The sequence below is a fragment of the Fopius arisanus genome, unplaced genomic scaffold (genome assembly GCF_000806365.1).
Source record: "Fopius arisanus strain USDA-PBARC FA_bdor unplaced genomic scaffold, ASM80636v1 scaffold00008, whole genome shotgun sequence".
Taxonomy (NCBI): domain Eukaryota; kingdom Metazoa; phylum Arthropoda; class Insecta; order Hymenoptera; family Braconidae; genus Fopius; species Fopius arisanus.
Window position 1 is genome coordinate 546,506 of NW_011887747.1, and position 12,982 is coordinate 559,487.

Consider the following 12,982-nt stretch of genomic DNA (forward strand, 5'->3'; position numbering starts at 1 on the left):
GAAAGAGGAAAGCCCCGTTGATATCAGTTCCTTTAGTTCAAGCATATCCTTCACTTGTTTTAAATGCGTCCGCGAAGCGACTGGACGAATTTATCCATGCGCTAGGGTCTGCCTCAGGGGTAAAAGCTGAAAATGTCTACCCAGCCTGTCTGCTACCCTGAAAGGGAGCTTTTTGCGAGTATTCCACCTCTTTCCCATTCTCCTGACGTCTGTTTCCCGCTGGCCCTGCATGAAAACCACATGCAAACTTTAGAGAGACTCCCGGGGGTAATTTATATAGTCAACGATAAATATCGGAGACCGTTGGATTTAGGCGATGCATTTTCTCCTGACGGTTCACGCCACCGACGGTGTGGCCCATCTTGCACATAGCAATCGCATGCGTACTGAGCATAAAATCTAGTCCTTTGTGTGCGACAGAATAGATGCATCCATCGACGTTCTTTACTCCCACGACGCCCCTCTCTATATACGATTTGAATAATAAAGTATCAGTACCTTATCACATTTGCTCCCGGCGTGTAGATAATTCATTACCTAATGATGTGAGTGCTTAATTAATGCAGTAATAAAAATCCCATGGGGATATCAGACGATGCTTAATCTCTTAATAAAAAACTGTAATCCAACAATAGACTAATAAGTATAACGGGAATCATTTTTAAAATTGAATTAAATCGTTACGCAGACATTCTATATGTACAAATTTCGAATTTACTTTCCAATTAACTAGAAGAATATGAAAAATACGGGAATGTTCAAAGCCAACTGGTATTTCACCTGCAGTGTTTGCCTCATTGCATTCCCATCTATCCCAATTTTTAACTTGATCAAAAAACCTATGTTCATTGACCATTAGGCTTTTTACAATTCACAACATCGCTATCACTTTACCGCTGGGCAATTCGAGATTTTTTAACTCCTTTTTGTCATTAAATCCAAACCGTGCTGCAAATGAAATTGAATTTGACTAACCCCTTCCCCTCTCTTTCTCTTCACTTCCACTCGGGTTCACCTAACAAAATTGGCCGATATGCACTCTACCCAACTGAGAATGGCATGCCAGCAGCAGTAAAGTTGGAATAATCCCTCGAAGAGGTGGTGTGAGCAGAAGGAAACCTGGAGTTATTAAGGAGCCCCAAAAGCTTTACAAATTCAGGAACGCAATCATTGCACTATACTAGGAGCCGTGGAGCTTGTGGTAAATTTCTAAGATTTTATCTAGGCACTTGAGTGTTGGGAGGAAATCGGGATATGTGCGAGAATTAATTAACGATACCAAATTTCATTAGCCCTAGGTAATTGGGCATGTGGAGAGGTCATGAGAATGATAAATTGGAGCGAGAGCGTTTTGATTATATGGGAATATTGAGAAAACACCATTATAGTATTATTAATACTAACGAATGAGTTTCGAAATGTTTAAATACATTATTGATACCAACAATATAATAATGACTAATTCCTTCCGGGCATATGGAACTTATACAGTTACATGGTCACATCAATGGCTTTCTCCCTATTAGCTCTAATGTTTTAATGGATTTTCTGATTTTCATGCAAATCAAATCACGACGGAATTTGAGAATACAAATTCAAATGTCCTGTTCAAATTTTGGTGAAGTTCAACGATTTCTATCATTATTATTAGATGCAAGGGTTATTACTAGTTTCTCGGGCATGGAAAATTTGAGCTTTAATTAGCATTGGAAATCAATCATAATTATATTCATTCTGCAACAATTCAATGTAAGAAAGGCAGTCATAAACTGATTTCTTTTTATTATCAGATAAAAATATTGATGTCAGTGTTTTTCATTATTATCATATTTGATTAGATGAGATGAGATTAATAAACGCAGAGGGTTGGACTGGTCTCTCCAATGCCATCGAACTCAAGTTAGAGTTATTGTAGCTCCGTTTGTTTGAGGTTCGTGTTATATGTCCAGCCCAGCTTTTTTCCAGTCTTAACAAATCTGTTGCCTCCTTGCTCGCGACTTGACCAGCGGTGGAGAAAGCAGTGCCCCACCAACGTAGCTCGTCGCTGCTAATGCCGGACAGTCGCACAAGATGTATGAACTGTCCTCTTGAAAACAGAAGAACTGTGTTTTTTAAATCTGCCATGTCCTGTGAACAGCCTAATCGTTCCCTGTCCATGGCCAGTAGGTGTTTAGATCTTTTCTTGCCGGAGTCAGACATGATTGCCCTGGATTTCCTGCAGGTCTTGTTGTCTTTCCTAATTTATCTTCTATATGGCTTTTACCCCTGGCTTGGGGGACTCCCACTGGCGAAGCCTCGTCGGCATTCGTTGCCCCTTGCTTCGCCAGCCCGCCCGCCATTTCGTTGCCATGGATGTCTTCGTGACCTGCGATCCAGGCAAGGGTTACCTTGTTGTTGGTCCCCAGTTTCTGCAGGCTCTCCATGGTTTCCCAGACCAACTTAGAATCAGCACTGGGTTTAAGGAGAGCTTTTATAACGGTCTGACTGTCTGACCATACAAATATATGTTTTTTGGTTGTCATCCGGGACACCAGAAATTCTGAGCACTTTTTGATTGTCTGAACTTCCGCTTGGAATACAGCAGCCGTTCTTCCCAAGGACCAACTGCGTTTGTATTTTTCTCCTGGCCCAACCAGTCCTGCTCCAAAGCAGCCTTTGTATCCTGAGCCGTCTGTGTACCAGTGCATAACATTGGTGCCTGGTGTTTCCTTTACAGTTTTCCAGTTCTCCCTCTCAGGAATGTAGGTCTTAAAGGCCTTCCTGATTTGGTACTTCTTGGTCATTTTATCTTGACTCAAGTTCCAGGGATTTTTCTCAAGAATTTCTAGTTTGGCGTATGCCGCTCCCGCTTGAATCCATTCCCCCTGGTACAGAAGTCGATAGGCTGTTGATTCTGCCTTACTCACCTTACTTACAAGAAGAGCGAGTGGAGGCAGGTCAAGGGTGATTTCAAGGGCGTTCTTGAAATCGTGTAGGTGTCGTTTTCATAACCCCAGTCGCTGCCTTCCGGAATTTTCCCTGTAGGCACTTAAGCCGGTTCCTTATCGCCACCCTCTTCGCCCTCGGCCGCTAAACTACAGCTGCGTACATCAGCCGCGGCAGCAAAATCATCTTGTACAGCCATCCACTGATCTTGAGGCTAAAGCCCCAGTCTCTGCCCATGGCCTTTCTACATGCCCACAGTAAGGCGTAAGTTTTGCCCATCTTTGTCTCAATGTGCTCCCTCTAGTGGAGCTTGGCATCCAGCTGGACACTTCTGTACATCTATGAGGTAGCATAGGCAATTTCTGCACCCGCTAACCTCAACGGCTCCGGGTTTATCACTTTGTATTTCCTAATGAAGATCATAGCTGACGTCTTCTCAGGGTTAACTGAGAGTTTCGTCCTCCTACACCAGTCCACCATTGTTCTTAGAGAGTAGTTCAGTCTATCTCTTAGGGCACGGAGAAACCTACCCCTAGCGATAATGGCCACGTCATCGGCGTATCCATACACCAGGAAGCCGGTGTTAGGCTATCAATATCTACATAATGGATAAATACTTCAGGTCATTGTACAGTTGAGAAGCTTGTACTAAAATTTATGCTCAAAATTATTATAACGTTAGAAAATGCTTGTAAAGAAAAAACATAATCTTTTTTCATATTCTTTAATACAATAGTTCCATTAAAAATTGGGCGATTAATTATTCATATTAAGACAGAATAGAATGCCGTGGGTTAGCGAGACTGGTGAAGGAACTGTTGAGCTATCGTTCATCGTATAGAGCATATAAGCCATCGAGACGGACAATTAGAGACGATTCCATGAAATCTCTCCGTCAATTTCAACTTTCCTGTTTGCCTGCCTGTGTGCCGGCTCGTCTTGGTTGGTTGGTTGTCATCATTTGTTCAAAACTGGATGTAACATTAGCTGTTGAATCTACCCATATTGAGCCGAAATATACATTTTCCAATTTTTCTAGCGAAATCATTATGGAATTGACGTGAAAAGAATGAAAATTTTTTGGATTATGCTAGTATTTAATGGCCCACGAAGTTTCAAGTTGGCACAAACATTTTTCTGCGTTTTTTTTTAAACTTTTTCTTTTTAATCACAAAACTGTAGAGAAAATGCATGAAAATGATCGCACCACCACAAAACTTCATGGGCCATTGAATAATGACACAACGCAAAAATCTTTTCACGTCAATCCTATCCATAATTGGCCAAAAAAAATTTAAAACGTGAATTTGGGCTATATATCGTTGTGGAACATTTTTAACAACCGTGTGGTATCACATCGTCGGAGTTATCATTTTCGAGGATGCTCGATTATTGGGACTCAGGTAGCCAGTAATTCTCGCATATTTTTTCATGTCTTGTGCTAAGGCTTCATTTTTAGTCCTTGTCATTACCGTCCTTTACCGAATGCCAGGAATTTCAAATATTATCTTCTTTCCACCCATAGAAATGTTTTCTGTATTTTCTTTCTTTTCAGTCCCAGCATTTTGTCACTTTTGCGGTTCCAATGAATGAATCACACCTTTTGTTCCGTAGACCCACTTCGCTGTTCCCGGCGTTATTTCATTAAGGATCCTGGGTTTCGCCAACTTTGTGAATTGAATATTTGATGATCTGGGGAGAGATTTTGCGCGTTATTCTCGACTTAAAACTTATTTTTTTGCTCCCGGTAGGGGGCGTGGAATAAAGACGTTGTGTGCAGGTTTTGTGAACACGGGCGCGGTGATAATTCGAATTAAATGTTCTATGAAACTGTTGCAACCGATTGACGATAGATCGAGTAATAAATTATCGGTAGATAGGAGATATTCGTAATATACTCAGAGGTCGAGTAGTTTACCAATAATTTGGCCAATGGAATAATGTGGGGGGCATAAAACCATCCCTATATGCCTCGTTTACGTCGATTGCAATGGAATGCCCCGCAAAAATACTCAGTTTTTAATTTTTTTCATCCTTTGACGTTTTCCTCATTTTCTCCGTTTCTCGCTCATTTCCCAGGTAGGAATTCAAAGGCTCGACGATGCGGCCAAACTTTTGCAAAGCTTGTTTTACCAAGGCTTGGCAATATGAGGATTAATACAGGCCTGAACTGACCTTGACTTGTTGAGGGTGGGATATATTAGGCTGATAACAAGCTCATGTAAACATCAACTCAATGAGCCTCGACGGGCCAGGTTTATACTCAGTCTTGGCCGAGGCTTTATCCATTGAGGTTACGTTAAAAGCCCTTGGAATACATTTGGATAATTCTGGCTCCCTTCAGGCTGCTCAGTCCAAGCCTAGACACAGACTCGAATCATTCTTGTCTTGATAAGAATGGTTCATAACAACGTGAATTGAGGCTTCTGTAAGTGTCAGCGTACTGGGCCTAAATAGCCTAAGCTTATATTCAGACTTGGCTGAGGCCTCGTCCAGTGAAGCTGAGTTATGGGCCTTCTTAATATTTTGAATCTCCTTAGGCTGCTTGGTCCAAGGCTCGAAACAGATTAGAACCAGCTTTGGTTTCTTGAGGATGACTTATATCATACTGAGTACATGCTCGGTTCAGTCTAAGCGCGCTGATGCTGAGCATACTAAGCTTATCATTAGGCTCAACCGAGGCATGAATCATTGAGGCCCAGTTAAGATCCTTTGGAATACCCTGTGTAAACTCTGACTCGCTTCAGGATTATTATAAACAATAATAATAATAGTAATAAAAATAATAATAACAAGAACAATCAATTCGTTGCAGATAAAACAAATTTGTGCGTATGTTCGTAATGAGGATTAGGAGTCACAGAGGAATGGGGGCCGGGGGGTTGATCGAGAAAAAGTAACTTATGTTAATAATGTAAATTAAGTAAATAGTTCGTGATGTTGGTTACATTACACAAATAGAACGTTATTCAACAACATTATTTCTACAAAGTTGACATAGACTTCATAGGTACAATTGAAAATGATAAATCATAGGCGCGCGTCAGCTTAGTGGTAAGGCGTAGTTAAAAAAAAAAGTGATAAGGCGTAGGTTTCGTAATGTTAGGGTCGTGCGTTCGAATCTCGGTTGCGGCGGTCAATTTTTGAGTTAATTAATTAGTTCTTTCCAATGATCCATTCATCAGGGATAGGTAAATCGGGGTGAAATTGACTTGTATTAGTAACAACAAAATAATAATTTTACTTTTTTTCATTATTTTGATCAATAATTTCTCGATAAATTAAAGGATTAGTTAACGATTGGATCAAGCTTGGATCAAGCTTGGTTCAAGCTTGGTCTCAGCTAGGACCAATGGTCAATTCCCACCTGGGAAGAAGCACTGATATTTGAGGCTCCGACAGTCTCTGCCTTTCAAAGCTTTGGAAAGCTCTGGGTTTCAAGCCTTCGGCAAGCCTCGAGATCGAGGCTCTACCCCCTGTCACGATCCAAGGCTCAACAAAGGCTTTACTCATGGTCAATTCCAGCCTCAACCCAGGCTTGTCAAGCCTTCGCCGAACCCTCGTCGAACCCTCTCCCCATCGTTCATTCCTACCTGGGTTGCCGCTTGATTGTCGCTAATCCCCAATTCTGTAGCGAAGTGGTCAGATTAAGTAATTTTTGTTTTCAAATCACATAATCGTAGGTACAGGGAGCATTCGAGCAAAAAAAATACCCTTTTGTTCCACATATACAGGATATTTCAAAACCTAACGTCCAAACTTCAATCCAAAGGAGGGGGTAGAATTCTAAGCAAATTTTCGATCCAATCTTCGAGGAGCCTTTTCAACTTATTCGGGTTCGCAGTTGGATGAATGAGGAACAGCGCGAGACAGCCGGACGCACGATGGTGAGTCCGGTGTCCTCACCATGCATTAGTACTCTTCTGCGGCGGCAGAAAACGGGCAAATGATGGGGGTAAAAAAACGAGTTCCCAATGGCCCATGCATCACTCAAAAAATGATAGCTTCTCACGTAATTAATCCTCTAATTAATACTAAAAGATCACGTTAGATGGAGGATTAAATTCTCCATCGATTGGCACATTGAGAGCAATCGTTGCTGAAAAATTACCATTCCAGACGATTTGATCCGAAAGTTCGATAACAATTACGGCTCAATAATAAAAATGATCGATATTCTGGTAATTTTTATCCATGTAATTCTAATAAATTTTTATGTATATTAGGCATCAAAAATTACCCAGATACAGGAGAAACTTTTTACCTTTCCGAATGGTGAACTTTCTCTTTAACCCAATACGTGCAAGTGAGAGGCAGAATAGAGAACCCCCCTTCCCCCATAGCCTTACCCGTACGACGCTGGCACAACGCAATTTATTCCAACGGCCGGGGGACTTACAATTTTTTTGTTTTATTCATAACAAATATATCCAACATAAAATTGAAATTTCACTTTTACCAGTTGATGGAAAAACCGGTCGAGTATTTTCAGTGAAAATATTAAATTGTTTTGAGAAATTTTTCTCCATACACGACATGATTGAATCGGTACAGGAAAATATTTTCATGTTCAACTTTTATTAATTGAAAAAAAAACTATGAAAAATGCAACAATTTACTTTAAAGAGAATTTCATTACCTTTTAATATATTTTTTCCAAGTGTCAAAATATGCATTAGAATTCGAGCAAATAGCTGTTTATCGTTGACGGAAATATATCCACATCACTCGCGAGCCTGCATCTTGGGTGATAAATGGATTTTAGGTAAAGTCAGTATTTTTTACCCTTCCGGAATAGTAATTTTTATCCAGATATTATTGAAAATCATCCAGATATCCAATAACTTTTATCCGTCCATAGGGGCAATCTTCATTCAGATGAGAACAAGTATTATCCGGAAACGTTCATTAAAAATTATCTACACGGGAAGATTTTAATAAGAAAAATTATGATTTAAACATCGTAACCGCGGATGAAATGGTGAATTCCGGGAAATATACGTTAATTTTTTTCTGAAATTGGGACGTTGATTTTTTCTAAATACATTTCTCTATCCAAACATCACGAATTGGAATCGTAAAAAAAAGCGAAAGAAAATTTCGATGTACATATTTCTTAAAAATGTTTGTAGGATCTGAATAATTTGTCAATAGAATAGGAGAGAATGTAATTACTTTCTCAAATTTTATGATTCAAATTTGATTTTTTTTTTCCGATAGCTGAAATGAATTAAATACTATGTTCATTTCATTAAGTTGCAGTAATAAAGTAAAATGAATCCATGTTTTTATCGGTTATTCAGGAAAAGAATAACTTAAATTTTCAATTAACCGGAATTGATAATTAGTTGACACTTTTTGTTTTTTACGAAAAAGGAGAGAAAAAATATTTACAGCCAAGTTATTAACTGCTGCAGAGCTCACAAAATCGCGAGTGATGTTTACAAATGGGGTATAAGAAAGTAATCAGAAGGCTCCATGCTCGCGTTTTTTGTTTCATTGTTTCGGCGCATGACGAAAGATATCGGTCGCGCTTTGTCAACGACAAGCCATCACAGTTGGTGTTTGTATTCTAAAAAGGAAGAGATTATCGATTCATTATTTTTACGATGTGAAATTGGTATTTATCGCGGCGAATGCTCGCATATATTTCTGATATTTTTAGGTTTTTTTGAAACGGAATTTGCACTTTTAATATTCTATGATGGCACAATTCTCTGGAATTTACTTCATTTTTCTTCCAACACAATTGGAAATTTTCTTCATCAATGTAATAAAAAAAAGGAATTGATTTGGAGCTATTCTTTCTATTTTCAAATTACGATTGACAATCGTAAAACGGCCAAATCCTTTATTATGGTGCACCGTTCTAACTCTACTCGTGCAATTTTACGATTCAAAAATCGTAAAATCAACTAAATAAATCGTTCCGTATACACGAAGGAAAATTATTGCGGCAAAAAGATACTGCTACAGAATTACCTGGTAAATGTCTATTACTCCCCCCCCCCTTCCCCTCGGAATTTTATATTGAATTACATCATATCCGATAGTTTTTGACCTCCTGATCACGAATCTGACAACCGTGTATTGGGGAGATGAATAGTTTCCTCCGTAGGTTGAAATTTGTTTACCGCTCTTTGCATTACCCAGGGCCACGGCGAAGACGTAGCGGTTATCGGCCTCTGGAAACACATGTCGGTACATTTAAAGACCACTACAACACCATTGTGCATGATTATTGTTTACTCACTCAACAGCAGCACCATTCACCGTGAGGGGCAATCCATCTCCTATGGAAATTATTGACGTTGACACTCGGTTCAAGCATGAACACGCCGCTGTCTTTCATCCTCCAAATTCTGTAATTAAGTTTATAATTAAGAATTATAATTAAACAGTTGATAAATATATCGAGTGTCCACGTAGTATTCTCATGCCTCCCCCGATGGATGGACCGCTCCTGAGTGTGATAATTTTTGGCCGATCGTCAGAATAATTCTTACCAAAAATTTCTCTCAGTGCAGTGTTATTACTGTAATATGGTTCTTCGCTGTTTAGATTTTCTGATTGTGCATTTTTTTGTAAAAATGGATTTTATCAATTATCATTAGGGTTATAATAATGATAATAATTGTTGTTTATTTCGATACGATTGAGAGAGAACTGATCTCGAAGTTGGTATTAAGGCAATTCATTATAACTTTGTTAAAATTATTTGAACTGCAAATAGGTCAAAACACTTGATACTGGAAATACTATCGATAATGGATTAATCCCCGTAGAAAATAAAATGCTGAAATAACCCTATCAGTTTCACCTGCATCGGAATAATTCCACGAAAAGTCTTACCAAAGCCCATAATGAAGGAATGCAATTGGCAAGTTTATAGGTTGGGCCACTTTCGTATCGACTGGAGGCAGACGCACAGGAAAACGAGTGAATGGTTCATCGCTGGAGGGCAAAAATATCTGGTCCATCGAGAGCCATCGGTAAGAGATGAAACCTCGTTTCGTTGCGCGGTGGGACAAAAGAAAGGCTCTCGCTGTGTCACTGATTTTCCCTATTCTAATGTTTATCCAAGCGAAATCTCCAGGAGAGATAATCTCGAGAGTGCATTGTACAGATTGAATCCGTCGAAAATTTGAACAAACGTAAACAACCCCTCCCCTTCAATGCTTTTCACTCATACAATTTCTATCACTTTCTCATCGATGTACTCTGTAATTCTCCTTCCCCTTTGTGTTCTCCCCTCTTTGATGCTCGTCAACCATCACCTTACCCTTACCTTTCACTCTGTGTGGCACCTGTACACATGCCAGTGCAGCGGTCAGGCCAACCAGTGGATGGCGTCAACAATCGGTAAATATAAAATGTACCGACATGTATATACTTGTGTTTTTAATGAAAGAAGGAAGGGAAGCGAGTTGATTTCTGTCGAGGGAAATTGCCTTCTTGTACATGTAAGATGGGTGAGGGGTTAGCGGCTATTGGGCGTGGGGGATAACTGGAGCTTTGGCGAGTCAAGTCGAGTGAATAGCCAACGAACATTACAGTTTGCAGATTCTCTCCTACCGAGTGTGTGTGTTCAAATATCATCAGCAAATAATCAGAAAGGTCTTTGCCGATGATATTTTTTGTTGTAACAAAAGTTTGCCCTTTTTTTATCGCAAGTCGCTTCATAATTTTGTAGCCGACACATATTAGGGATGCTGGTTCGTCCTGTAAGTTGATTTTTTTACAAGAGATAATACAAATGAGAGATGATAACAGGGATAATTCAGGGAATAAGCTCTGTTATTAATGAAAGTCATTACAATTTCATTGCAGATTGTGGTTATTTTATGGATGGTAGTAACCGCCATCGCAATTCCATCGCCAAGCTATATTGCCGCCACTGAAAATGGCAAGGTAAAAAATTAAAGCAACAACTGAATGATTTATTGTTTTCGGGTAAATTACCCGAAAACAATTGCATGTCTAAACTATTTGAGGTACAAGTCCATTATAATGATACATCCTATTTAACGTTAGTAAGACTATAAGGCTTTTATTGTATTCTCTTTTGTTCGCTGAAGCTAATTAGCCAGTAGGCATTAAATAACCAGTTGATTGTTTCATCGAACCCAAGCCTAATGATATTGGCGAAATTCACTCAAACACAGTGAGGTAGGGTTGTAGACTGGAAGATGAATAAAAAGAAAAAAAGTAAAAATAAAAAACACATTCATATCGTGTTACACATGTGTGAATTGACTTTGGGAGAGTATCAGAGTCTAAGAAAATATGAGCGAGGGGAGATGCGCGTGAAATGCAGGTCGTCGTTGGCAGACAACTGCTGCCTCCACACGTATAGACATTGAGTTTTTTCTTTCTCTCTCTATAAAACTGGTTTTCAGTCCGTTACAATGTCGGCGTATCTGACTAACCACGAAACGACGGAGATGTGCGTATGGATGTTGTTGTTGAAAGCCGCTCCACCTCCCCCTGTGCCCAGGCGTCAATCACATGCACGCTGTATGTGGGCATGACTGCATACATACTTGTACCAAGTGTGCACTCTTGTACTCTTATTCAGTCAGTCGACACAACCGATGAGGAAAAGGCACCTGAGACGGGTAAAACTAAAACAGTTACGACTAGATTGCCTTGCAAGTAGATCTGGGTTAGAGATTTCTTTGCCCGAAGGTCGAGGGCGTATGCCATTTTATTTTTCACCTTATCATCCGTATATGGATACCGATCGGCTTTATATAAGCCTAATGTATCGATATTCACTCAAATCTTCTTCTGATTCCACGGTCTTTTCACCTCGCGCGAAGGAAACGATAGGATTATATTCTCGCTCCTTCCGTACTATTCATTTTATTATCCTTTCAGCCACTTCCGGTCACCCACACTCGTCCCTACACTTAGATGGATACCTTCCAAATATACATATATCTATAGGTCTGTAGGCTTTATATACGCGTAATTCCAGAGTGAGACTTCTCCAACTATCTGGGCTTTCCGCACGAAGGATAAGCCCTCCGGGGAACTTTTTTTATAGCTACATGTTACGCGGTGACCTCTCTGTTGGCTCTTTTCTACCAACTTTTCCTCTTATTCCTCATTTTTGTCCTCGAGTTGCAATTGGATGAAAGAAGCGCGGGTTCCCTTTTTATTCGCAACATTCCTGTTAGTGGAGTTTCCGATTTTTCTCGGCATATTTGAAATGCTCGAAAAATTGAATTGCATAGATTGAATTTCAAATCTATATACATTAAACGATGTGAAACTCACCGCTTTCCATCAACATTAAAAACGGACACAGAAATTTGTATAGCAGGTAGCTGCTCTTGAAACTTGAACTAAGTACCAGCGTTAAATTTATAACATTAAACTCATTGCTAATAAACAGGAATTAGGATAAACTAGTTGGGTGTTTTGAAACTCGAGCATGAATGGCTTTATACTTTAACCAAGTCCGAACGATTGGCCTTAGGAGTAGTGAGAATGAAATGAGGTGAAGTTTGGATAACCGTGAGAATTTCGGGTGCAACCACCCGAGCATGGAAACACAAAGTCAATAAATGAGTCCAACTACTATTAATCCAAGCTATTCGTAAAATTACCGGACCCATTTTCCCTCAATTTTTTAGCTCAGTTTTATCTTTTTCCTCCTAGAATCCCATAAAAAGAACTTTCAATTGAAGAATTTCGTCGAGAGTTGAAAGCCGCTCCACTTCCCACATTTTTTGTCGCAAATCATGATACTTAATCTCATATGAGAAGGAAAAATAGTTGAGATTAAATGGTCATGAGTTTGACAAGAGTTCTAATTAATGAGAACATTTGAAACTCTTTCGCTGATTTTTCCATTTAGTCTGACATTCAAACTGTAATCCCGGACTTTCCTCTATTGAAAACAGCCCGAGGGAGCAAAACTTGAGATGCATAAACATTGGCAAGTGCCCCAGGGTCCAGCAAAAGGAACTCCAGATTTATATATATATATATATACACGTGCATTTTATGCACAGAACTCTCTCTCTCTCTCTCTCAATATATATATATA

The 12,982-nt window shown here is 39.5% G+C and overlaps 1 protein-coding gene across 1 annotated transcript in view; it reads left to right on the top strand.

The window, feature by feature from the left end:
- The first annotated feature begins 10,492 nt into the window (after nt 1-10,492).
- Nucleotides 10,493-12,982, top strand: part of LOC105273905 (uncharacterized) — a 6,327-nt gene continuing 3,837 nt past the window's right edge. Inside the window, exons 1-2 of the mRNA XM_011316619.1 lie at nt 10,493-10,649; nt 10,756-10,836. Of these exons, the coding sequence (XP_011314921.1) occupies nt 10,635-10,649; nt 10,756-10,836 (96 nt within the window). The 5' untranslated portion in view covers nt 10,493-10,634. The remainder of the gene's footprint in view (nt 10,650-10,755; nt 10,837-12,982) is intronic.